Source organism: Anser cygnoides, chromosome 4 (genome assembly GCF_040182565.1).
Source record: "Anser cygnoides isolate HZ-2024a breed goose chromosome 4, Taihu_goose_T2T_genome, whole genome shotgun sequence".
Classification (NCBI taxonomy): Eukaryota; Metazoa; Chordata; class Aves; order Anseriformes; family Anatidae; genus Anser; species Anser cygnoides.
Genome location: NC_089876.1, coordinates 73,005,564 through 73,032,433, shown reverse-complemented (window position 1 = coordinate 73,032,433; position 26,870 = coordinate 73,005,564). Strand labels below are relative to the sequence as shown.

General features: G+C 41.7%; 1 protein-coding gene across 2 annotated transcripts in view; it reads left to right on the top strand.

The window, feature by feature from the left end:
• The window catches only part of TSPAN5 (tetraspanin 5), an 83,854-nt gene extending 58,993 nt beyond the window's left edge, over window positions 1–24,861 (top strand). Inside the window, exons 2-8 of one of the 2 annotated variants that reach the window (XM_013201078.3) lie at window positions 1,503–1,553; window positions 11,698–11,844; window positions 13,512–13,682; window positions 15,566–15,691; window positions 18,764–18,811; window positions 18,931–19,047; window positions 19,613–24,861. In XM_013201078.3, coding sequence (XP_013056532.1) covers window positions 1,503–1,553; window positions 11,698–11,844; window positions 13,512–13,682; window positions 15,566–15,691; window positions 18,764–18,811; window positions 18,931–19,047; window positions 19,613–19,678 — 726 coding nt within the window. In that variant the 3' untranslated portion in view covers window positions 19,679–24,861. The remainder of the gene's footprint in view (window positions 1–1,502; window positions 1,554–11,697; window positions 11,845–13,511; window positions 13,683–15,565; window positions 15,692–18,763; window positions 18,812–18,930; window positions 19,048–19,612) is intronic. The other variant, XM_066996397.1, reaches the window with a different exon arrangement.
• Window positions 24,862–26,870: the final 2,009 nt, after the last annotated feature.

The following is a 26,870-nucleotide window of genomic DNA, read 5'->3' as shown; positions in this document are numbered from 1 at the left end:
TGAGCTGGCGGGGTGTAGTAGTGCTGGGCAGGCAGAGCACGCTTGCAGAAGATACCACAGAGATATCTGGGGTATTGGGGGACTTCAGGGTATTGCAGTGAGGATAATCCCCTTGATGCTGAGTTACGCTGTATGGAAATTCTTGTGGTATGGAAGCTAGAATTGCCACTTAAAGTTAGTGTAGATAACAAAGAAGGAATCTTGCTTTGAAGCTGGTGAAATCACTTCTGGGAAAGCGTTTAAAGTTAATATTCCTGCCTCCTCCCACTTCTAAACAAAAAAACATTTCTGTCTTGTTTTGCAAAGAAAAATCGTTAGGATACTTAGCTGTTTACGCAGATCTTAAGAGAAAACGTGCTACGTGCCAAAATAAATCTGTGCGCGGTGTTGTCCAGAAACCACAAGGAAAAACAAGTTTGATGTTCAAGCACCATTCAATTACATGCCCTGAAATTAGAGTGTGTGTAATTTTCTTTTTAGCTAGCACTTAGGTTTAAAAAACCAGGGATTAAAGTTGGACAGGTGGATGTTTAGAGATGTGCTTAGCCTCCCAGTATATGTTTTTTTCAGTATTCTGTATGATTGGTACCGTATCACGCCAAATATACAGTGGTGGTGTCAAGAGATGGAGTCTGCCTTTTCTGCTTGTTTCACAGATCCTTTGTGTGGATTTTGTATGGAAATCCTGTAGTATTTGGAGGGCAATGATACACTTAAATTACTCAGTGGAGTGGAGAATACAGGGATGTAGCAAACCTAGATACTATTCCCCTTTCCGTCATTGTTGGAAGGCATTTTCTTTTTTGAGTTTGCTACTTTTGAATCCCTTGGTGGAGAAAGGACGGTCTTTCATACATTCCTTTATGAAATACAGAAACGTTCAGTATGAAAAGGGTTAGTAAATGTTGGCTTTAGTTATTAAAAATTCTTACTCTTTCAGACCTGTGAAGTCAATCCCCCCACCCCCCTCCTTCTCCAAACCTGGTGTTATATTATGTTTAAACATCTTTCTGTGTTTCTGGATAATATTGCTAAAACTGATAGTAAAAGTATATTTAGGGCTCTCTTTTAATCCCTTTCTCTTAATGAGTGGTCTGTGAGAGGTGTGAGGACTGTTGTTCTGTGCGGGTGGTGGATAATACGACAGCAAAATAATGTGTTGCTTGCTTGTGAAGTTTGCCTTGGGGCAGTCTGACAAGCCAAGAAGCCTTATTTGTGTGATGCTGCAAAAGTGACATTTATTGTATCTACTATTTGTATGTAGAACATCCCTGAATGAGCTGTGCAACCTTAAAAGTCCCCTCAGTTTTACTGGTTGAGTTGTAAAATAAATAAATAAAAAAACCCAACACTATATGCATATTTTAAAACTCTTGCTAAGCTACCGAAGTCCTGATAAAATTGATTATCCAACATAAAGGATGAGGTAATATGAATGTTTAAATAAATAAATCTATAAATTTGTAGTTCCTATTCTGATATATATATTCTTTTCCCTCTAGTTCCTTGGCATAGCGTTTCTTGGCATCGGATTGTGGGCATGGAATGAAAAGGTAAGTTGAATGTGGCATCAAACTCACCTTATTTCTTTTTTTCTGATGAAATACTGGAATAGCAGTATGCTGCACATTTTGTGTGTCCACACAGTTTCTACTGCAACAAAAGCAAGCTTCTCTGTCAAATAAAACCTTGGCTTGGCTCACCTAAAGGAAGATCCTTGGCATCTTTCCTGAGAACGCTTTGGCAAGAAATCATGGCTGACACTTGCACATAAAATAACCATTTCAACCCATGCGCGCTCCAACGGCAGCACAGGCGCTAGATCGCTCTGCTGAAGGCGGTGTTGGCAGCGTGTCCCTGCTGCACGTGGCCCCAGGAAGGGAGAGGGAGCCTGCGCCTCTCAGGGGGCAGCTTCTTGAAAGCGAGCCTCTCCAGCCTCGTTGCCTGAACGTGGCAGGCTAGCTGCTGTTCCTTTTAAGGAAAAGCAAACCAGATCTGAGACAAAACAATTGTTTTTCCTTATGCAAATGAAGTTGTCCACTGGCTTTCTGTTTCGAGACTGTAAAATCAACTTGGAAATGAGAAGAAGGGGAGATAAGGGCAGGGAAAGAGAACCCACTTGTGAACCAGAGCCTAATTTTTAGCTTGCTTGCTGCAGAACTTGGGAAGAAGATAAAGTATCAAAGCATAATACACAAAACAAGTCAGTATGTACTGGGTTACTGAATGAAGAGCTTGGCCATAATATATCAGCTAAAATTAAAGCCAGGAGTTTCCTTTTCTTCTTCGTTTAATAAAAAATTGAGTTGAAAATAATAAGACATAGTTGATAGCAATGGTACTATGATATTTAGTTACATAATGTTTTTCTTTTCTAATGGAAAACAAAGTAAGTTCCAAAGTGATGTTCACTTCAGGCATAACTGGTGCTTGCAGCAGAACAAAACAACACATTGGAAACATTGGAGTTTTGCCACTTAAATTGAGGACAAATTTTGCTGATTCAGAAGTGAGTTATTGATTTAAAATCTAATTGCTCTGTGCATGTGCCTTGGTTATTGATAATTACAAATAGTGTTTCTCAGGGCTAGTAATAGGGTATTAACTAACTTGCACTGTATACACCCATATATGCAAGTTTGTGTTTATATATATAATGTGTATGTATGTGTATACATGTATATTTACCTACTATATGATGCTCATGTTGGATGGCTTGGAAAGGGGTGCTGTCACTCAGCAAAATGTAAAAACATGTTTAATTTAATTCTCTGAGCATACTCACAGAGCTTATGATGCCTACGTTTAAGCCTCAGAGAAGTACTTTATTTCAGAGTGGCTTCCCAGACAAGTTTTTAACATTTTTGTATCATTCCAGTGGTAACACAAATGATTCCTGTTTAGAATAAATGAGCATGTAAAGGGAAATGAGCTATAGTCTAGTTTGTGTAGTCTAAAATACACCACCCCTACAGCTTGAGGTTGTTCGAGCAGAAAGATGGCTTGTTAGGTTTTACATATCTTCTGTATGCGAAACCACCCCCACTTCCAAGTAAAAATGCTTTGAGTTCATAATTGTTAATAACCAGAAGCCAAAGCTCATGTTTTTACTTGAGATCTGGACATCTGTTATCGTGTCATCTTAAACCCTCAGTAGTCAGATCCTGAAAGAGGGAAAAAATGTCATGTTGTTTTTAAGACGAGCAAATAAAACCTATTGCAGTTTAATAGGCATCAGCTCAGGCTCCATATGCGGTAGGTTTTTATGTATAAATGAATAAATAAAATGCTGTTTCTTGCTCTAGCAAGCAAAGGTCTTTCCTTGAAAATGAGCATCATCTCTCCCCAACTGTTGTCCTGTGGTGCTTAGTGTGTACTGCTTCAGTTTGTGGTCGCATCAATCAAAATGCGGTATAGGTACGGGTGAACTGCAATGCTCTTGAGCACAGAGAGGCTTGATTTTTTTTTTTTTTTTGTAGCAGGAATTATGGAAGCACGGCCTTGTGGCAAGCCAATTCGGGACCTTTTCTTCATGCAGCTCTCTAGGGGACAGTACATGGCCAGAAGCTGTAGGGCCGAGTGCCAGGTACCCGTAGGCCTCATGGGGCTAAGGGGGGGGCAGAGCAGTTACAGCCCCTGCGGAGTTGTTCTTGCCGCATGTCTCTTGGGCATCCTGGTCTGTTGTGATGGCGTACTGTAAGACAGCAAATCAGCTTTGCAGAAAAGGAGCTGTGGATCCTGGTGGGCTCCTAGTTGACCATGAGCTAGCTGCTGGCATCCTGGCCCACATTAGGCAAACAATTGCTGCCCTCTACTCAGCGCTGGTGAGGCCACACCTGGAGTGCTGGGTCCCGTTTTGGGCTCCCCACTGTGAGAGAGACCAGCAGAAGGCCATGAAGATAATGAAGAAACTGGAGCTGAGAGAGCTGGGACTGCTCAGCCTGGAGAAGAGGAGGCTCAGGGTGCTTATCAATACCTGGTGGGGAGGGTGCAAAGAGGCTGGAGCCAGGCTCTTGTCAGCAGTGCCCAGTGCCAGGACCTCCGTTGCCAAGCTGATGTCCCTTCCAGCCTCAGCTGTCCTGTGATTCTGTGGAGGCTGCTGCCGTCCCAGTGAACTGTATCTTTTATCAGTTTAGAACTTAGTGGTACTACTGTACAGCATAAATTTGTAAGTTTTTTGCAGGATTGGATCTTCAGAAGGGCTTCTGTACTGTGAGGTGATATGATGGTGGAGAGGATTTTACTTCTGTCCTGAGTCATTTGGCTTTATATCCAGCTGTGTTGCTCTGTATCCTGGCCATCAACTTGCATATACTTTTGTTGTGTCAAAGAATCTTTTTTAAGATAGAAAGATAGTGTACAAGGCCGTGTTAAAAATGCAGGATGTAATGAAGTAGTCCACGTTTTACAGAAGTCCTATTTGCTGCTGGGTAAGAGCTGTTTGTGGTAGATCTGTGGATATGGTGGCTGGTTTCCTTTAGCTAGGTTGGCTTGAATTCTCCCCTTTAAACTTTGTTTTAAAGAAAAAAGAAAGAAAAAAGAAAAAAAAAAAGCACACTGTACAGTCTCGTGACCTTCCTTTGCAGGGAGGCGAAAGAGCTCATTTGTCAAACAGGCAGCAGAATTGGCCTGACAGCCAGGCGGCCAGGCCTGAACAAAAACTGGGCAATTAGCATTCTGAGTCATGGACCTGACAGAGAGCTGGGGGGGGGCAATAAACGCGGGGCATGAATAAAGCTATCTATACATGGATGCACTATATAGCTCACAGTCTCACAGTGTTTTCAGGCACGCTACAGTTGGGCTTGCACCATTAAAAAAAAAAGTAATCCACAGCAGCTGGTTTTATTTCCCCCCACACCCAACTAGTAGCATGGACATTGTTAGCACAGAAAGAGTACGTACTAAAGAGCTTGTGGTAAGCCCAAGCAACTTAAGCTACATTTGCTCAGTAGCAGGCGAAAAAAAGTTTCACTGACTTTTTTTAAAGCACTTCAAGCATTTTTTTTCTGTTGACTTTTTAAAAATAAACTAACATCGTACAAAATGTCTACTTCCCTCCTTGGTTGTATTATGTTAAATAATGTGGTCTTAAGGCTTATTGGGAGCGTTCATGGTATGATGCCAGTAGGTACTTGGGAAAATAAACTTCCAGGTTCTCCTGCTACCTGCAGCAGAGTTATATGCAAGTGCAGTGAGAATGAGCGATGAATTGCTCGTCTGTCTTCTGACACCTTATGGGACCATCCGTGGAGTGGGAGCTTTTAGGAGAAAAGTTTAGGGGTCTGCATTAGGTAGCAGGTTGTAAAGGTAGAGATGCTAAGGTGGGGAAAAAACGTACAGATCCTTGCAAAATTTGTTGATTAGACTTAGTTCCCATATAAAGCTGTCTGAAATGAGGAGGGAGAAGTGGAAGAGGCTGATCACGTGCATAAATATGGCTTGAAGGCTTTTCTTGATTAAATCAGCATAACTAGAAAATACTCCAACTCAGAAGGCAGGCTGTGCGATTTGGAGCACCAGTATGGTACTTCTGTGTGCCTGCACAGTTTTCTTGGTGAGCAGGAGCTCCAGATCTGGATCTCAAGGTTTAAGCTGGACTTTTACATGTAATTGAGACCTGCTTTGGTGCTCTAGGACAGGCTAAACTCCCTACATGGAAACAGCCATTGTTTGTCAGGCCAAATCTGTCTCCCCCTTGCCCTGAAATTAAAACTACAGTGTTTTTTTCTTTTTTTCAAGAAAGAATTCTTGCTGCTTTTTACTGTCTCAGTAAGGGGCAAACATCAAGAGGGAGTGATACACCAGTCGCTCCATAGCTGTTGCTCATGCATGTCCATTATTTAGCTCTTCTAAAAAAAACAGTTGCTGACAGCAAAACGCTGTTCATGTCCTGTGGGTCCTCGCAAGCTGAAGGGTACTCAAAGCATATTTCTTGCTTCTAACCCAGGACTGCATCTGTGGTTTTTACATGACTGGGAAGGACAGAAGGGTATATTAATACTCTCTGTTGCCTTTAATTTAAATTTCAGTACCTAAAGATGCATTATCTAAAGAGGCCTTTAAATTGTTTATTAGCGTTCCAAGATCTTGTAACCATTAATCCTGAAAAAGGCAAAAATCTGTATCTCAAATGTGTTTATGCCAGTCATTTGCCTATTGAACTCTGCCTTGCCAAGCCAAGACAGTTAATTCTCCTTCATTAGAAGCTTGGAAAATAAAGTTCTGCTGCTATTACTGTTTGCTGTGGAAATGCAAAACTAACAAAAATCAAGGAAATAAGTTTTGTAAACATCCCCCACCTCGTTTCTCTCTCGCAAAAACAAAATTCTGGAGTGGAATTAATTTGGCATGTTTCAGTGGCTATTGTTCTGTTCCTCACGCTCATTCAGATGCGCAGCATGGAGAAATGGCATGAATTTTATGACTAGGAAAGTAGACATTTTTCCATTTTAAAATAATACATTTGGAAATACTTTTATTTCCCATCACTCTCATATGTTCCTGTTTGCCAGTGTTTCTAAGTCCTACAGACAAGCTTGTGGGAAGGTTAATCCTTGGTCTGCAGAGAAGAAATGTTTCTGAAGGTCTTGTATTGCTGAATCTTTTTTTCTGACCGTTTGCTTTTTCTTTTTTTTTTTTTTTTTTCTTTTTTAGCCCAGAAGTGGAATTCTGCAGCAGAGAAGTTTAATGACTTTTTTCTGTCTTATTTTTTTTTCTTGTTTCCTCTGATTTCTCCCATGCTCCTTGTGTTGGTTTCTTCTTTTTAATAGCCTGCTGGGTTGTTGTTTTTCATGAGGACTGTTGAGTCCTGTTCTTTCACATTCACCCTGGTGGGCCAAAGTGTACTTTCACAGTGTTATCACCTCTTTGTTCCCTAGAACAATTATTCTCCTAAGTTGTCTCTGATTCCAGATATCTTGAATTTTCATTACTGGGTCAGCTTTCCAAAGCTGCTGCTGTCTGTAGTGCTTCTGCTTGAAGCTGTTCTCTCTTGCCCTGCAGTGTGCGGCTGTTTTCTTCAGTCTAGTTCTACCGCGATCCCATGGGCTGAATGCCTGCCGTTGTCGGAGAACATGAATTATATATTCCAGGGGCACGTCTTCGTTTGTAAGTAACCTAGTTTGTGTGCTCTGAGACTGTTACCTGATGTGAACTGAAGCATAGCTTGCGGGGAGTCCCTTTAAAGGAGCTCACCTGAAATGCTAATGTAGATCCGTTACTTGTGCACTCTATGTGAGATCCAGCTTGTAGGATGGAAGGCTCTGGACATGGGAAGACAGCATGACAACAGAGAATCTGTCACTGGATTCAGGCGTCTCTCTTGAAATGGTTTTCTGCCTGTGCTCCCATACCTTAGGAAGGTGACTGCAAGTTTGCAAGATCTTCCGAGAGGCCTGTCCTGGTCAGCTGGTGTTCGTTGGTGTGGCAGAAGGCACCACCACTGCTGGTCCCACCACTCCTTCGCTGGGGACAGGAGCAGGTCCTGCTGTTTCACTTGGCTTTTCTCCTGAGTTGGTGTGTGGTAGGAATATGAGATTGGTCTTTTCTGTCGCACTCCTGTCTCAGGCTATCCTAGTGACTGAAATCAAATCCACTTCACAAGTAAAGGAGCTTTATTCGTAACTTCACCATCACCGATTTTAGCTCAGTTATGGATGATGATTTTGTCACTTCACAACCCCAAACAAATTTTTGACTTGTGGTGGATGAAAAAGTTAAATAAAAACCCAGGTGCTCGAGTGTACAGCAGGCAATTGAGGGTGGGCGAACAGAGCAAGCAGACGAGCTGGAGATCAGCCAGGGAACATGTCCTGCCGGTTCCCCTTGTGGGGCTACAGCAGAGCCCTGGATTGATGCCACTGCGAGAAGGAAAGTAACAGAAAGTAGCTTTGCATGGTGTTCACTGCCGTGTAAAGATCATGCTTATGTCTAAACCACCAAGAAAGTGCCCAGAAACATGACCATACATCTGAATTATGGATATAGGTTTAAGAAAAAAGATTTCCTTCATTTGGATGCTGAAATATCAGGAGTAATTGCAACTGTTTAGGAGTAAAGATTGGACTACTGCAGTAGCGTTGCTGAGAAAAATCCTTTGTATTTGTAGAAAGCCCAACTTTTAAAGGATTTACAGGTGGTCTGTTAAGGAATTGCATCCCTGCAAGAGATGAGGTGGCAAACAATCATCATCTGTTACAAGAATGACCGGTAGGCTAAAGATGGGATAAAGACAGAATTGGCCACTACCAGATCGCTGTGCATCTCTGCCAAACTTTGCCCAGAAGTCAGCTATAACAACAACAAAAGCCTGAATACTGTGGTAAAAAGGCATTACAGGAACCTGCAGTGGATAGGAAAAGCATGCGCCTGTAGGAGTGTACGTTCAGTTCTGTTTAGCAGTATAAAATGAAATTATGTTCCTCAGTTGTTGCCCTGCTGCTTGGAGCAAAATACGCTTTTCTTTAAAGTATTGCACTGCTGTTTCTCTTTGGAGAGCTTACATGTAAGTGTCCAGAAAGAAAAAGCAAATCTGGAAGATTACTGAACCGTATTTCAGCAGTAAGCAGCAATCTTCTATCAGACTACCTCTGTGCATGTCTGGCTGTAACCACAGAGCATTATCTGTGTTTGTCATTCCTGCTGCTAGCTATTGTTTTATTGCCAAAGCCTCTCTGAAGACTGTATATCCTGAGGTGTCTCTCCAGAATACTGATAACTTAGAATTCGTATGCAGAGAGCACACGGTACAAACGAGAATTACGCGGTATATGCTTTGTGCTGTCAGGATGTATTACATGGGGTTTATCCAGGCTAGGCTTATGATTGCCATATGCAGACTAGCAAAAGATGCACATAAAGGTGCTCTCCAAGGACAGCAAACAACAGCAGATAAAGCTCACATTGTTCTCCTTCAGTGCTTGTCAGATGAGAGCATCCTGAGGAGTCAGAGCCAGGAGGAGACCACAGATGTGATGAGAGACTTTTGCCAGGGGACTGGCCACTTGTGGCATGCCAGGGTGGCAAGAGCCTGGCAGTGATAGAAAATCAAGTAAGGTGGGAAAAGGCATGATCAGAAAGGGAATATAAATACAACTGGTTTGCTAGATTTTGTCATCATCGAGTGTGACAATACAAAGTGGTCTATTTCTTTTTACTAACGCTTCTTTATATCAAGACTAGCTTCTCTAAGAGCAGTGTCTACAAGTGTGAGCTGAATTTCACTTGGATTTCATCTTTCATTTGAATTCTACTTTCATATGGAAAGAACTTGATTGGACATACTAATTTGCTGGTTTTAAAGAAAGACAAAGTGTCTTACGAAGGGAGGCTTAAATGACTGCTCGTCCTGGATTTTTTGAAGTAAAATAATTGCAATACAAAGGCAACGTCCTTTCTCCAGTGGCTGTTTTCACATTCTGCTACATTATAGTGCACTAATTCACAAAATGAGCTAATGTTGAAAGAAACGAGTAGTAGTTTTTGCTTAAGGCATAATTTCTTCTCATCTTATGAGAAGAGAGAAAACACAGAGAGGACTTTGAAACTTGGTTAGAAATCATTACAGCAGACCTTTTCCCTGGGGCAGAGCTTGTGTCTCCTGACTTGCATATGTCCAAGGTTGTGCCTTTTTTGGAGGTTTGTGTGTTAGATTATACTGCGTAATGTTTGTTATTCTTAACCAGAAAGTTATGCCTTTGATTTCTTTTCTGTGGCATATGTAATGAAGCAACAGTAGTGGAAAACTTCTGCACAAGTTGATTTAGTGTTAATGACTGATAAAAGTGGAGTTCAGCCTGGCTTGTACCACCTCATCACTAGCTGCTTAGAAGAGGGGCCATGCCAACTGGTCTGCTTGCATACTGCCTCTGAGCAGCATTGTGTTACGTTATGCCTTATGTCTATTTTTGTCTATGTAATGAATGAAAATAAGACTAATACTATATATAAGGTTGGAGTAAAGTGTGAATGTGATTCTTTTTGTGTCCCTCTGTCAGGCAGTAGCTACCTGTAGGAGGAGGGAGAGAACGTCGCTGATGTTGTGGTTTGTTGTTTGTAATGCAGGGTTGGGCTGTGCTCTATTTTTTTCTTCTAGCATGCCGGCCTTTTCCAAGGCACCTTGCTGTGTGCATGGGAGAAATGCAGGTGCCTATTTTTTCCAGTCTATCGTGGTCTTCAGAAATAAAATGAAAAAAGACAGCCTTCGTTTGCTATTTACTCACTGTCAGTTTTGTGTGGGAAATTATGGAAGTGGTTGCAGACTGTGGAGTGCTGTATTAGAGATACTGGATATATCACTATTTACATGCTATGGGTGGTCCAAATTGAGTATAAAAAAATATCACAGATCCAAAGCCACGGTTGTTAGCTGTTAACAATGTTACTAATGACTTTTGGAAATGATGCTATGATAACATCCTTCAGAACTATAGCTGTTTTGGGAGCCTTTCAAAGAAGCAAAGGGAGTACGAACAGGAAAAGGAAAAAGGATGAAGTACTTGAGAATAAATCTGCAGATACAGAGCTGTAGAGGAGAAGGTTTGTGTTGTTGCTTTTCAAACCACAGCTCATTCAGGAGTTAACAGAGAGAAAAGTAGTCCAAAGCACTCAGCGTGGGCTCAGGCTTCTTTAAGAGAATACATGGAGAAATGTCCACTACAGCAGCGTGCTTTGCATCGACCTATGGCACCAGGGAGTTGAATGAAGAAATAGTGATACTTCAGCTTTTTTTCTGCCAAAAGGCTTTGAGAAATTGTAACTGTTCCTGTGCAAGCTCACTGGAATAAGGAAAACTTTGTGTTTGCTCCTTGATGTGACCCATCTGTTCAACATCAGCCAAGCTCTGGTTAAAATGTGTTCAGAAAAATAAAATAGTTCCTTGGGACTGCTGGCGTCACAACCCAAGCTCCATTTCTGAGGAGGCAATGGCATTACAAGCAGGCCGTGCTGACTGTCATATCTAAAATACAGCATATGTAATCTACCATATGATAGGTATAACCTAAGCTAGTGCAAACCACCTCCTAAGACAAGTCCTTGAACTGCCTTCTGTCCTTCTAAGAGACTTAACACTAATTTCAGTTTTTCTTCCTGCTAACTGATTAGTCAGTAGCCATACTTAACTTATATAACGACTTTTTGACGTGTAGATGACTGAAGTTTTAGTCTAGCTTGTCAAAATTTGTTGCTGCAAAATGCTGCAGTTAACCTAGGAGCTCACTTCTAATTTCTGTCAGTTGTATGTCGTGAGCCTAAATGCTAAATTCAAGATGTTCTTGCTGTTGACTGCTTTTTCTATCAGAACATTTATAACTGTGTGCTTACATAAACAACGTATATGATACCTCCCCATGGGTAATAAAATTGAGTTAAATTTTATTCAAATGTCTATTCTTACTTTCTGGCAGACTAATTCTTATGGCTACAGATGCAGCAAAATGCCCTGTGGGTTTTTTGCAGAAGACTCTAGAAGCACGTTTTGTTTTTCATTCCACATGTTGATTCAGCAATACTGTACTTACTCACCCTTTTCATCTCTTTATTGAATGCAAAGATCTTACTGTGTTTTCTTGCTGTACTGAAGAACATTTATTTGCTGCACGCCTCTACCTTTTTAAAAAGGAAAAATGCAAGCTGAATTTGTACAACAGAAAGTTTGAACACATCTGTTATACCTTGGCATTGTTTCTTTCCCAGGGAGTGCTGTCCAACATCTCCTCCATCACCGACCTGGGAGGCTTTGATCCAGTTTGGCTCTTCCTCGTGGTAGGAGGAGTTATGTTCATTTTGGGATTTGCAGGATGCATTGGAGCTTTGCGAGAAAATACCTTTCTTCTCAAATTTGTAAGTAGCCTTTGCAACTGCGGCATTCACTAGTTACATGGCGTAAGTCACGTTCTGTATTCCTGCTTAGCTTTAGTGTAAAGGTCTTAAAATGCCTTTTGGGGGGCGGGATGTGCTACTGGTGAGAGTACTGCTCTCTGAATCTCTTGCTTAACTGTTAATACTTCACAGCTCTTCATCTTCGCTGCTTACTGTTGGTTTTTTTAAGTGTTTAGAAATACCGATGGTAAGAATCATAACACGGAACTACAGCTTTTCGTATGGATATAGCCTAACATTTTGCCTTCCTGTTCCTACAAGAGGAATTTCTGCTAGGAATCTGCACGTTGGACTTTGAGTCCGTAACCAACCCTCTGTGAAACAGGAGGAATGTAAATACCCCACTGAAGGTGACCCATGTGATAGCCGCTGTGCTGTGCCCTCGTGGTACAGAGGAGATAGGACTGTTCGGAGGGGGCTGCTTGCTGATAGCCTCAGCTCTGCGCTGCTTAGCTCATGCAGAAAGGCCTCACTGCTGAATGTCAATTGAAGATTTATTATAAACTCATGATTCTTTCCTCCACTATCCCAGCTTCCAGAGCTGGGCACAGCCTGGACAGTATTTGTTTTCATAACCATTAACTGCTAATATACACAAAAAGGGTTCCAGTGAAACAACTGCCTGCAAGTGCCTGATTTGGCTCCCACAAACACATTGTATTGCAGGAGGAGGCAGTTGACAGTTACGGTTCTTGAGGCATTTTTAAAGCAGCTTGGGATAGTTCTAGCTTGCTCTCGCTTAAAAAAGAAGAAAAAAGGAAAGAAAAGCTATTGTAACGTTTTTTTTCTTCTGCCATGCTTCTCTCAGCTTGCCTAAAATGAACCCATCTGCTGTACCAGAAATAGCTTCCTATACGGCAGCTGATGGAGAAATTAAAAATGCATCTGAACAAACACAGAGAGCATATTAAAAAGAAACTTAAAGAGGCAGTTGCAAAAGAGATGGACTTCCAGTATATGAGGACCCCTGTGTGTTTAAAACACTGTAGGCTCAGTGGAGATGCTTAGAGAAAGTGGCAGATCATTAGTAATGCCTTTGGCATCCATTGCATTTGCATTAATCATCACAGCCTCATTTGGTTTTAATGTGGATGTGAGTCATTCCATAGACATTCCTCTCTGACTTAATCATTAATTAATTTCTGCTGTTACCAATTTTTTTTTGCTTTACCGCTTAGGCAAAGCTTTACCAGCGAGGAAGTATAAGGAAAAAGTCACTCAGAAAGCGTTTCATTGGCTTTATTGTTTGTTCTTTGCCTTTGAAAATGGGAGTGCCTACACAGAAATTTAAGATGAGTTTTCAGAGAGCCCTGGCAGGTGGCCACCTCTGTTGAAATTTACAGTGAACTCCTTTGGGCCTCTTTGGAAATTCCAGTGAAATGTCCTGCTCTGGGTGCCAAAGTTTGAATTCACTGGCATTTTTATTATTTGCTAGAATAGAATTAAGAGTCCTGTACTACAGCTCTAATTAAAAATGGTGTATTTTAAATTTAAAGTGTATTGTGTGCAGGAATAGCTTGAGCTTGCACTGAAACAAAGCCCTACCACCAGATATAATTGAGAGCCTTGAAAAATAAATTTTTGGCCAGAAGGCAAAATAATTTAAACCTCTTTCTTTTTCTTCATAGTTTTCTGTGTTTCTTGGAATTATTTTCTTCTTGGAGCTCACTGCTGGTGTTCTAGCATTTGTTTTCAAAGACTGGATCAAGGACCAGCTTTATTTCTTTATAAACAACAACATCAGAGCATACCGAGATGACATTGATTTGCAAAACCTCATAGACTTTACGCAGGAATATGTAAGTTGGACTATGTTTATTTTTTTTTGCTTGCTTTAAATAAATACATTCTCTCTCTTTTTTTTTCTTCCCATCTGTTTGGTCTCTTCAAGAAACAACAGAAATATTCTAGCATATAATCATTGTTATCTTTACAGAACTTGTACATACCCACAGCACCTGTGAGAAGTGGCTTATTTGTTGGTGTATAATTCAAAACCAGTAAGTCGGAGAGTTGGGCTGACTTATTCATGAAGCTTTTCAGAGTCAGTGTGTCAGACTGAGTAGCTACCATCAGAGTCTTGTGTTCAGGTTGTTGGAGCATATTCTGCATATTCTAAAAAGGTGTTTTAGGTGTCATGGCAGGTGACATACATTCAGTTCTGGGATGATGATGGTGGTGTTTTAGCAACATGAGAGGTGCCGCACCACACTGCAGAGCGGCAGAGATGCTTGGCTGATCTGAGTGAGACTACAAGGTTCTTTCTCTTTACGAAGACTTAATGCAGTTAGCCTAATGAAGTGGGCAACTCAAAGTTCTGGGAAGAAATCTCTAAATGATGCCCCACCTGCACCTGGGGGGGAAGGAAGAGCGAAGCCAGAGATGCACACGCTTGTGCAGGTTCACTGGCTTTTACATGCAGGTGGTTTTGCCGGTACGTTCTTACTCCAGTACTTTTTTCTGGAAGGTGTTTATGAACTTCACTCAGAATTTGGCCTTGTGTAGCTACACTGTTAAGTGCTGGTTGAAATCGTCGTTCTCTCTGATTTTTATATATTCTGCAAATAAATGTATTTGATGTTTCATTTGCTTCTGTATTCCTCGGGGAAAAAGGGACTGAGTAACAGGATGTGGATCCTTGCACTGGTTTGAATATTTTCCGGTTTGGAGAAGGTCAGAGGTCAACGCAATCTGAAAGCACTGGTACATGTGTATGCAACCAAAAGGCTGCAAGCCAATTTTGCAGCAGGCTGGCACTGGATAAAACCTGCTCTCCTAACGGGATTAGCACTCCTGACAGTTAAGTCGGGAACAGCGTGAGTCTGGAGAGCAAGCCACTTTTTCAGCTAGTAGAGATAAGATGAAGACAACATGCTTCTGATATTAGAGGGACCTGTGTTACATCCACAGAGAGAGAATTTCCGTTCCAACACTTGAAAGTGCTGTTAGCTTGATTTATTAATTATTTTTATTATTATTTAGCTGGCATAGATGGGTTCATTGCGCTAGATTCTTGAGTGCTGTAAACTGTCAGTGCTCCACTGATCTCCAGTCCATTCTTTGTATGTTCAGCATGTTTCACAAAAGACTAAGTCTGCCGTTTGGGGTATTTACACGTTTTGAAGGATTCTGCTTACCTTCAGTACGTGAACGGCTGTGCGGTGTTTAGCTTCCTGCTGGGTTAAACCACAACAAGGTGTTACTTACGTAATCTGTGATGTGCAGTAAACACTGGATTCATGCTGTCTCATGTATGGCCTGACAAAGACTCCTCCAAACTGGCAAATGGAGTAGCTGTGCTAGTGCAGCACTTGGTGCTGACTAGTTTTGCTGAGAACCCAGGGCCCATCAGACTGGGCAGAATGTCACACTCTTGGCTGTGCTGGCCCTGGGGTCTGAGCTTGTAGGACTGTGCAACTCGGTGCTTTTAGGCTTAGCAGCTTGTTCCGTGCTTTTCTCCCCAAAGAGCAGCACTGCAGGGTATGAACACAACGTTAACCCCATGGTAATTTTGGAACAACTTAGAGGTTTGAAATGGTCTTTAAAAAAATACAGCTCTGATGAAACAAGAAGGAATCTCAGATTCTTTATAGAAAACTAGAGGAAAACTGACAACGATAATTATTAATGCTGAAACTTGTTTATACTGAAAGTCAAGAAGCTCTCCTTTCTTTTTCTCTAGTGGCAGTGTTGTGGGGCTTTTGGAGCTGATGACTGGAACCTTAATATTTACTTCAATTGCACAGATTCCAATGCAAGTCGAGAGCGCTGTGGTGTGCCATTCTCTTGCTGCACTAAGGACCCTGCTGTAAGTCAGTCAACAGGGTAGAATGGGTCTGCTGTTCCAATCTTAAAGCACTGTACAAGAGTTTTCTGGAAGTCATGCATGATCTTAACTTTCCCACCACTCTTTTTTTTTTTTTTTTGTCCCGTACTTGAAGCTCAGACTAACTGTTAATTTTCTGCAGTCAGCAAAAATCCTGATCTAACTTAAGCCTTCATTGTATGCTTTTCATGTTTGCTGCTTTTCATTAGAATGAGAGAACCACGAGCTTGGCTGAACATACATATTAATTTTAGCACATATAAAAAGCAGAAGCCCGTAATGAGTTGAAGGATATGAGCTTTCAATTGAGTATCATCAGGATATTTCATTTGCTGCCTTAAAGAACAGAAACTCTGAGACACTGAAGCAGGTATTACTCATTATTTAATGGAGTGTCCAGAGGCTGCAGTCAGGTTGGCCTGGTTTGCTCTAGGTGCAATAATAAATGACTGCCTGTGCTCTGAAGAACTGGAATATGTTTTCATTATAATCTTGAGATGATCATAGAAATCTTTTCACTCTTTTTCTCCCTTTAAAATTGCTGCTTGTCCTACAGTCACCCAAGATCAGACTTGAAAGGTCAGAAGTTGTTTGAGGGAGCGGCTTTTCTGGTAAATTTTCACATCCTTTTTAAATAGTTCTGGATCATCAAGCAGAAAATGCTGGAGCCATATGTTACTAGTACAGACATGATCAGGAGCTCAGGGAAGCGGTTCACTGACAGTGAAAAGCTTGGAACAGGGATGGGTGTGTGCACAGAGACTGTTACGTGGCTAACACTGCATACATTTGACTTTCATAGCGTTTAAAAAAAGCAGCCTGTGAGTGCTTGTATTATCTGGTAGTTCAGCTGTGGCTTTTTCTCCACCTGGAGTGACTTCTCGTTCCTTGAATGTCTGATCCGTAGCACTGACTAGGATCAGGCAAGTTGCCAACAGGCAGCTCAGGTGCCTCCTGCCTTGCTAATGCAACGCAATTGCAGCTCTGGCATCCAGTCACTACTGCTGCCCTTCTCCTCCTCCTCTCCATTTGCACAAGCTGCATTCTGCTTCCTTTGCAGAGAACGTGTCTTCACACTAGTTTGAATCTTCCTCACAAATATTGTCATGTCTTTTAAGAAAGTATTAAAATGAAATGGAAAGTATGTTAGGCTCAAGCCTTACATTATGCTTAGGATTTCCCCCCAGTGTTTGCCTGTCTGCCCACCCACATTGAGAGGTCATCACAACCCAGTTTTAAAAATATCGTTGTTATAAAACCAAACCAGTAACAGCACTACAAGGTAATCCTATAAATACACAGTCCATGCTAAAGTTCCCTCTCTCTTTCGCTGTGATTTTTCTTAGGGGGTGATGCAGTAACCAGAAAATTAAAGATAAGCCTCATTCTTATTCATTGTATGGCAGCAGCATACTTAGTTGCCTTTAAAATAAAGACCCTGTCCATATTAAACTCATGCATGTAATGGATATAAATGAAACTAATCTGCGACAGGTTCAAATGCAGTGATATGTGCAGGTTTACTCCACGGGAAAGCAAATTCATCCCTTTTAGAAATTGCAGTGCAGTGTTGGACTGATATAAAAAATTATGTGGATGCTTTCTAGAACAAAACTTTATTTTGTTTTAGCATTTAGTTCAGCTTAAATCAGGAAGTGAAAAGTTTAAGCTAAACCAATTTAGACTCCTTTAGTTTGCTTTGTAGTTTGATGAGTTGAAAGGTTCTGAATTTTTCTACAGGCAAGGCCTAGAAAAGTTGGCTTATTTCCATTTCTTTCTTCATGCTTTCTTTCAGGTAACCAATCCTGAGGTTAAAGAAAAAAGACATTGATAATAAAACAAGTAGGCATTCAGCACAAAAAAAAAAGAAAGCTAAGAATCCCTTTGTTGGAATCTTACCTGCTTTTACAAGCTTGAAGCACATGGCTCTGTGCTTTTCTAAGCCCTGGAATAGAAGCAGTCACCTCATTAAAAGATAAAAATTACCCAAATCTTAGAGATCCATTGAGGGAATCCAGCTTGGGCAACCTGTTGATGTACTTCCTGTAAAATGGGAAAACACGCAGAGGAACTTAGTTGCTGATAGGAGAAGATAGCTAGGTGTACTGAACACCACAATTTAATCAAATTGGAGGAAGTGAGAAACACAGCTAGGAGAGACATAGATTTTAAATAGCAGCCATATGGAAAAAGCTAAGACTGGCTGATTTTCTGACTTCCTTGAGTAGGTCCTTCTGCTCATTATGATTATATGATCCGGTAACTTAATATTTTGCTGACATTGGAGCTGACATTGGAAGTAGTTGCTTCATTTTATTGCCCCAAAATAACTGTATATACAGAGTAAACTTCAGCTTCTGCCAAGTAGCACTTGTTCACGAGGAAAAGTCTGTCCTAGCCTGTTTTATTTCCTGTGCTTGGGGAGTGCTAAAGCAGAGGCAGTAGGAATAATCTCCTTCCCCAATGGTATCAAGCTCCCATAAGAAAGAATGAGCAGTAGGAAAACATTACCCCATATTGGCTTTTTCCTCCATAGTTTCTGGAAAGGAACTATGTATATATTGTATAACTGTATATATTTCTACGGGCATTCCCTGTAAGAACTTGCAGCTTCTGCAAACCAAGCTGTCCCTTCTCACCTCTTCATGCCACACAGACTGAACCCTAAAAAATGTTAACAGTAGTCTTGGTGTATTTTCAGTACAGACAAAACCTTCTCAGTGGAAAGTTGTTTTGCTTAAAATAGGTGCTTCCTAATCCCTTTACTTTGACTTCTGAATGCTTGCATTTGGAATATGGAGTTTATCCAGGTGGAGGGCTGGTTTTCCAAGTGTGAAGCTCTGAGAGATGAAAATAATTTTTGATTATGTGCTTTTGTTTGTTGTGAGTAATTAACGGCACTAAATGGAAGAGGGAAGGTGGTTTTAAAAAGTAGTATGGTGGCTGAAGTTAGGGTGATTGTCTTACTACATACAGAACCAGCTCTGGAGAACTGGGACGGGAGGTTTTGGAGACATTTCACTCATTGGCCTCTCCTCTGTCTCTCTCTCCTAGGAAGATGTTATTAATACTCAGTGTGGCTACGACGCAAGGCAAAAACCAGTAAGCATTTTTTTTTAAATGTGTTATCCTAAAGATCTGAATCCTTCTTGCAAGAGCAGGTTATTCTATTGATGGGATAATTGAATATAATGACATGTTTTCTTCCTTCTCCTTGACAGGAAGTTGATCAGCAGATTGTTATCTACACTAAAGGCTGCGTCCCTCAGTTTGAGAAATGGTTGCAGGACAATCTTACCATAGTTGCTGGCATATTCATTGGGATAGCATTACTGCAGGTAAATACCGCGTTTGCTGCAATGAATTACATGGAAGAACAGCAGTGAGATAAAACATACAGGGGCTGGGGATGGGACTGTATATGAGAATGGAAATACAGCATAAGTTTCACTTCAAAATATGAAGTCTGTAGATTTTAGTGAGGTGTGTTAAATGCATGAGGCTTTTTTGTGTTAAAGGGTATTTCATTTTTATCAGTAGAGATGGATTTGTTTTTCTTTTCAACTGTTCACGGGTCAAAATTAACACTGTTTTAAAGATTGGGCAGAGATTTTTAAACCTCTACAGACCTACAGTTTCTGATGGTGCTTAAAAGAGCGGTGGAAAGCCTTTACAGTTGCTTTTACAAAGCAAATCTAGACCTATTCAATTTCCTGGAACCCAGTGACGCTATAAATACAATACTAGGTTTACAGGAGTTTTTCGATGCTTTCTTCTGCCAACACTGTTGATGTCTAACTTTATTGCTTCTTGTCATATCAAAGTACTGTATAACCTAAGGAGTTTGCCTATGTGAAAAGAGTTGTCCAGTGCTCCAAATGAATGAACTGTTGTCTCTTCCAGATATTTGGGATATGCTTAGCCCAGAATTTGGTTAGTGACATTGAGGCTGTCAGAGCCAGCTGGTAAAACTGCTGAAGTAACCACAACAAGACACTGGACAACCGAAACCCTCTGAAACCTCCAGTGTGTCGCTCCGACACCAAGCTGTATGGACATGGGTGACAGGGAAGCCTTCTCTCCCACATAGTCTCAAGCCTAAGTTCCTGATGTTGCAGTGAACTCGTGTTTCTTTGGGGTGGGGGAGAGAAGAGTGGGCTCTTTAAAATCTGCTGCTCACTGACAATTTTTTTGTTTTAAACCACCAGTTTGAAAGCTGTTGAGCCGTGAATCTCTACTGTATTCTTGATCCTGAGTAACAAGTGGACACTTTTTAAAAATTGGTGTATTCAGTGGGACAGAGTTGCATCATTGTAGTCTGTGGATATGCTGTTTATTCTTCATGTCATGAGCTCTACGATAGCTGCCAAATATTCCCAAGATGGTCTCTCTCCTCACCACTCTGTAAAGGATCAATCTTCTTGTTTTCACAGCTAAACATAGCTACAGGTCTAAACCCATCAAGCAGGAAGCAACTTTCTATGCATCTATTGTACAGTATATGAAAATGTTTTTAAAACTAAGGAATTTTTTTTTTTTTTACACAAGCTTACAACCATCTCCCTGTTGTACTTTGATGTTGGAATCGGCAAGCTCACAGGGAGAACTGTCTAATTTTATCAACATCTTTTTTCCTTTCTACACCCTTGTATGAAAGGAAAGGAGTTTTATATTTGACGAACAAAGGTTGTAGATCCTTTGGTTGCTGCCATACTTTAGGACATCAGTTTCTTAAGGCAAGAATGGGATATAACTGTATAAATGTATGAAAGCAGTGTGGATGTTGGGTCCAAGTGAATAATATTATTCAAAGAATGAATTATATATTAACTTAAAAAAATCAAAGCATATGTATCTGATATGGCTAAATCTTTTGTTTCTCTGGAATTTAGTGTAACCTAATGTATTTAGGGATCTCACTAATATTAGTGCTTTGAAATACTTGTGCAAAACTTCTTTTAAGATAATTCCTTGGTCTGTTCCTATCTGAGGCTTTGGTCTTTCTCTTTTTCTTTTTTTCCTTCAATTCTTTTTTCTTGCATGAGCTGTGGAGTAAGTACCTGTGACACTCCAGTGCTTTAAATCTGTGCATATGTTTTAATACAGTCTAACCCAAACTTATTTATTGGTAAATGCATGTGATTATGGAAAGATCATATCCCATTCCCTTGGAAGTTGGACAGAACAGCTTTTGCCAGAGTAAATCCATACCTCCAGAAAACAAGTCCTTGCTATTGGGATGTCTCCCTTTGTTGCTCTAAGTGCAACAAAAAGCTTTCTTGAAGCAATGGAATAAAAGTTTTAGAATCGAAGTGTATATTAGGATCAGCCAAGACACAGACTCTTCTGAGTTGAAAAAAGAGTAGAATTTGGAATAAAGCACAAATAGCAGAAGAATTAGATCAGACTCCATCCAGCTTAGAGTTTGATTCATTGTTCTTCACAAATAATAGTGAATTTCCGAACCTAACCATGGCTTAGGTAGTTTCATTGCACTTTGTATAAATTTAGCTTATTATATGACCCTTCTCAGTATATGCAGAACCAGTCCTAAAAGCTATGAGCTTTTGGCTCCTGCTTTGGTAAAACAGCGACAAAGGGTGGTGTGTAGGACCTCATTGTAAGAGCTTAGCATCTTTGAGATGAGTTTCCTAACGAGTACGTGAAGTAGAAGAGATGAATGCGTTGTTTTCAAAGCTTCCCTGTTGTGGGGGATGGATAGGAGTCTGGTCTGATGACCTGTTGAGGTCCTTTCTGGCCCCATGACTCTTAAATGTGTGAGTATACGTACCCTTGCACATTTTGCCTTTCTGTGCTTTAGTCAGCTGTGTTTTATCCCCGTCCAAAGGTGGGCACACTGTTCCACAGATGCCACAGATAGTCCTGTTGCCCTCCTGTCTTTGAGCATTACCTCATCCTCTTCTGGTTAACTCCCACTGACTGGCTCTGAATCAGGCAGCCTCCGTATCCTATGGTATCTGCTGTTAAAGGCCAGCCGTGACTCAGAGCATTTTTAAAAGCCTTTGAAAGCAATTATAATTCACTGTCCTTAATAAAGTTGGTTCCACCTCACGCAGTGTTATGTTTTTCTTAGCGCTCCTCATCTTGAGGAGTTACTGGTGTTCATTTCCCCCAAAGGGACACACCATTTTGCCTGATAGCAGCAGGACAGACAGGTCATCAGCACTTACGTTGCTGCACTGTAATGAAATGGTGCGGGGAGAAATCAGGGAAGCGTGGTTCAGGAAGTAACTCCTCCACCCAAGAGCCTTGGTTGTGACCCAGCACTTTGCTGTCGAGAAAAGAAAAGAAAAAAAAAAAAGTCTGCATTACAGAAACATTCCTTGTTGCCACTGATCTTGAACACTGCTGTTGCTGCTGTGAGCTTCTGAAGACAACTTCCATTCCTCTACTTGAATTTCTGCAGTTGTACTGTATTGGCCTTCTGACTTGTCACGCTCTCCTCTGAGGTCCGGTCTGCTCGGCGTGCCCTTGGCAGTGTCAGGCTGATAGGAAGGTAAATGATCTGAGGTGAGCAAGTCTTGTTCTCACTGCTTGCATGTGTACACACAGATGTGCAGCATTTCTGCTGAGTCCCAGAGTGACTGTTCTTAATAAAAACCACTAAATAAGGTATTTTTCTAGACCTTGTCTTTATTGCTGCAGATGCTGACACCCCCCCCCATAACTCCCGAGAGATGGTCTTATTTTTCTCATTTTTGCAGTTGCTTGATGGATGCATACTGAATGTTCAGGATTAGCTGCCTATGTTGCACATTTAAATGCTACATTTTTGTCTACGGATTGGGTAAGATGTCCTGAAAATGCCCGATCTACTTACAGCTTAGGTGTCCAGTTTGGAAAGCTTGTGGGAGGCCTTGGAAATCCATCTGTAATTGTCAGAGCCTACCAAAACCAATCAAGCTTTCTTCCAGAAAACCTTGCAAAACGTTCAGGTGAGCACAACTAGAGCACAACCGCTGGCTACACGGGCTTATTTTCCAGAGCAATAAGGTACGGTAGGCACTATGGCTTTCTGGCAATTTCTAGCTTGCCTGATGTGGTGGTGGGTAGGTGTGAGCTCAGAGGTCAGTGTCACCATCCTTAACGTGTGGTGGTTGATCAGAAATTTGTTGCCGGGCTTGTGGCCCTTTGTGGAGCACGAAACCGCTTTGCTGGGCAGTCTGTATGTGACGGCAGTGTCGCTGTCGGGAGGTCTGATCCCTTCAGCGGCAGCCCCAGTTTTAAAGCCATTTTCCTGTCAGAGGGCATCCCGGTCCTTGTTCCTCCTCTGCTGCTTTCTAAATGCTCTCCGTACTCACAAGCCTTTGTTTGCTGCTTCTTTTTTTTTTTTTTTTTATATATATATAGCTTAATGGACAAATGTTTGATTTGTCTGTGTGTGCGTGTGTCTGTTTCTGTAGCAGTTGAGATCATTTTGCTTCAAAATCCATAATTTTGGTAGTGCCCCTTAGAGTTTGAAGCTGTGGAGACGTTGCTCAAGCGTGCTCTGTCCTGGAAGCCTTCTCTCCCCCGAGAGAGAGATGTTCATCGTAGTTCTGGCGTGTAAATAGTCTTTGAAATGTAAATAGTAGCATGCAGGTTAAATGATTCTTGCACATGACTGCTTTTCACCCTGAAAGCGTTCATCCCGGCAAGCCCGGCGTCCACCCACCAAACCTGGGCGGTTTGGTTCACCTGGCCCCGGAGTGCCACCTAGTGCCTCCGGGCCGCCTTGCAGCAGGCCCTGGGGGAGGTACAACCCCGAGCAAACCTCCCTTGGCTTTTTTATTTTTTTTATTTTTTTTTCCCTCTGCTGCTTGGAACTGAGAGAACAGCATCAGACTGGGAACTGGAGGGGCAGAGCCAGCACCCCCTACCAGTTCTGGGAGGTCAGCATCACTAAAAGGACTAAAGCATGGTGCTATACGAATCGCTTCTGTCCTGGACGTTAATCTGCGTTCTGACTTCTTTAGGGATGCCCTTGGTAAAATTCATCCTGATTTTAACAATCTTGGTTGCAAGAGAAGCTCTCACGGGAGTTTGTAACTCTCTCCTGCTGCGCGTGTGCCGTCCGGGCACGTGGTGGCGGCGGCTGGGCGGCAGGTGAGATCTCAGCGCGTGTCAGGCACTGGTGAAGGTTCCAGTTCCTCTCTCCTATTTTATTGTATTTTTCCCTCTGAAACCTTTTGGGATATCTGTAATTGGTCATAAAACTGCCTAATGCAAACAAAACAAATCTACCTTGTTCGATCCACTACCTACCGATTTTTGCCACTTACAGAACCAATAAACTTTCTCCCTTAACATGCAGTATAAAAATAAGGGTTGTGACTGCTAGCGTGCATCAGGCAGGTGCTCAGCCATGCAGCACTACTAGCTGTCTGTTGTGTTTGGCAATGCAAATCTGTTAACACACAGCTCCATCTGTATGTATGTTCATGTTCGCGCTGTGTACCTAGCAGGGACAGACCTGCTGCTACCTTGAGCTCTGGGGAGACTGGGGTTTGGGTTTTGTGACTCGGACCCATCTCTGATAAGTACGTTCCAGATCAGTTCCAGCTGTATCTCTCTGCTTGGTTCACCCCAGGGCATAAGGTGTCGATATTTACCCTTTGTGTATCATTCCTTTTTATACGAATGTATTCTCTTGTGTTCCTTTTTTATCGGTTGTAAAATTGATTGTAAAAGCCAACTACACTTACCGATTGAAAGCATTGCTATAACAGAACTGCATGCCCAGTAGAGTTTGACTCGAGCTTTAGTTATCTGATTTCAGACTGGTTATCTTCAGTCTAGGAGAAAAGCATAGATCAGGTGCATATGTATTACTTGTCATCTTTAGCATTAGACTGTGGTATTGTATCACATGCTGATCTCAATGGATGTAACTGGAGTATACTTGGGAAGTTGTTGCAACTTCCTGGTAATTCATTTTAAGCTATTGAAAGTGGTCTTGATCATGCTACTTGTGTTCTTGGGTTTTTGTTTTTTAATAGATGCATTTTTTAGGAATGTTTTAATACACTTATGATGGACAATACGATAGTTTTAATAGTTGTGCAGTATTCTGTATTTACTTGAAGTAAATCATTTTATATGCAATTTGTTAGATAATTACAATTTTATAAATAAAATTCCGTGAAATATGATGCTGTGAATGTGTACTCTTGATGTGGCACTCAACACTGAAGATACAAAGATAAGTTCAGGTAAAACTCCTCTGGAAGAAGCCACCCTCTTCCCTCCCAAAAACTCACGGGAAATAAACCCCCAAGTCTCACATATGCAATGTGGAAGCTGTGTTCTAAGGTAGCCACAAAGCACATTTTCATGCTGCCAGTGGCTGCCTGTAAATGAGTAATAAGCTAATACGTCAACAACACGTCCACGTGTGAGAAAATCCCACGTCTGCTGTCAGCTGTTGTTGAAGTCTGGCTAACAAATGTGCTCTGTTTGTTTCTGACAGGTCGCCGGTGTTCCTCAAGCTGCTGTGGCTGCTGGTTAGTACAGCTGTTGGAGCTCTCGCCGTAATTGTTTTAGTGACCCTGACGTGTTCTTTGCAGGGAGCAGCACAAAGGGGGATATAACTGTTCGTCACGATTTAATTAAACTTTTGTAAGGGGAGGTGGGAATTTAACTTTTAGAGTTACATGTCCTTAAACAGAAATACTGAGAGCTGACTTATTGTTTTGCACAGGTAAAAATGTGTAATGATGTCTTGTGCTTGTTTAGACAGAGGAGGAAGAAGCCGTTTTTCAGTATTTCCAAGCAAGCTAATCCAGTTTAGTATCTCTAAAATACAGTATTTCAGCAATCTGCATTATTTTGCAGTAAATAATAAGCATAGTTGGCATTGGACACTTTGAAAAACAATTGGCAAAACCTCTTGGAAGGAGTTTTCAAATGCCCTTGGGAGGTCGGTGCCCTGGTTTGATTTCACCCATTGTGGTTATCACTTTTCTTCTCACAGTGCAGTTTGCCTTTGTCTGAGCAGCACTTGCAGCACCTGGCTTGATCAGGACCCTGTGGCCGAGTAAGAGCGTGCAGCTCTGTGCTGGCCTGTGGGGCTGTGCGAGAGGCATTTCCCTGAAGTTTCACTGGGAAATAGGATTTCTGAGCAAACGGGCCAGTGAGCTGTTTGTCTTTCATTGATCTGGTGTGATCAGGTGGTCAGAGGGAATTGGGCCAAGCGATCACGATCATTGCTCCTTTGACAGCTTCTGGCTGTGACAGGCTACGTGCTGCCCCACTGCAAATGCTCCTTTCTCGTGCTGTTGTGGGCAGAGATGTGAGCTCCGAAGAGTGGCAGAGACCTGGCCTTGCTATGTTTTTGACTGCTGTCAAAGTATTGCCAGTCTGGTGAGTATGCAAATCTTGAGGAGGAAAAAGAAAAAGCAGCAGATTTGAATGATACTGTCTTGCCTCTTATTATAAGCCTGCCTTGTTTTCCCCGTGGAAACAAATTTCAGATTTGCAGCTAATTTTGCCCCTCAGCCTGACATCTGCCCTGTATTAACTGTTCATCTCCATCTGTACCTACTACTTTGTCTGCAAAGCACCACTGTGACTGATCTGAAAGCACATCTTTATATCCAAACTGAAGTCAAATGCCTTTTGTGTATCTCAGGCATGTACATAAATCTTCACTTATGGAAATGACTTCTGGCAAAGTAAGAATGCAAATGTGGAGACCGGGGTGAGGGGTGCTTGGAGAAGTCAACCAAAAAGAAGCAGAGTCCAGGACATTGCCTAAATATTGTTAACACGCAATAGGTGTGGCATTTGTATATAAAAAACGCAGTGAAGGGGAGATGAGGAGTAGCTACCTGTATTCTGTGTAAAGTGAACTTGTATGTTGTTTCCTGAAGTTGCGACTAGTTACCATTTCTGGGACCTTTGAAACAAGTGACCCTTACTGGGTCTCGTGGTCTCATTTGACCATTGGTCCTTTGGATCCAAAACCCGTTTTGTTGGAGTTTGTGCCTCATACAAAGAGAAACCTTTCCCTCTATTTCCACACTGTGAAATGTAAACTCTTGCGTGTGCTCTTTGTCTTCGGTGCTGCTGTGATGCTAGGTCTCGCAGGAGCCCCGCAGGTGCAGAGGAGTGGAGCACGCCAGCCGGGCACCGCCTGCCCTACGTAGCGTGGCAGCTGTAG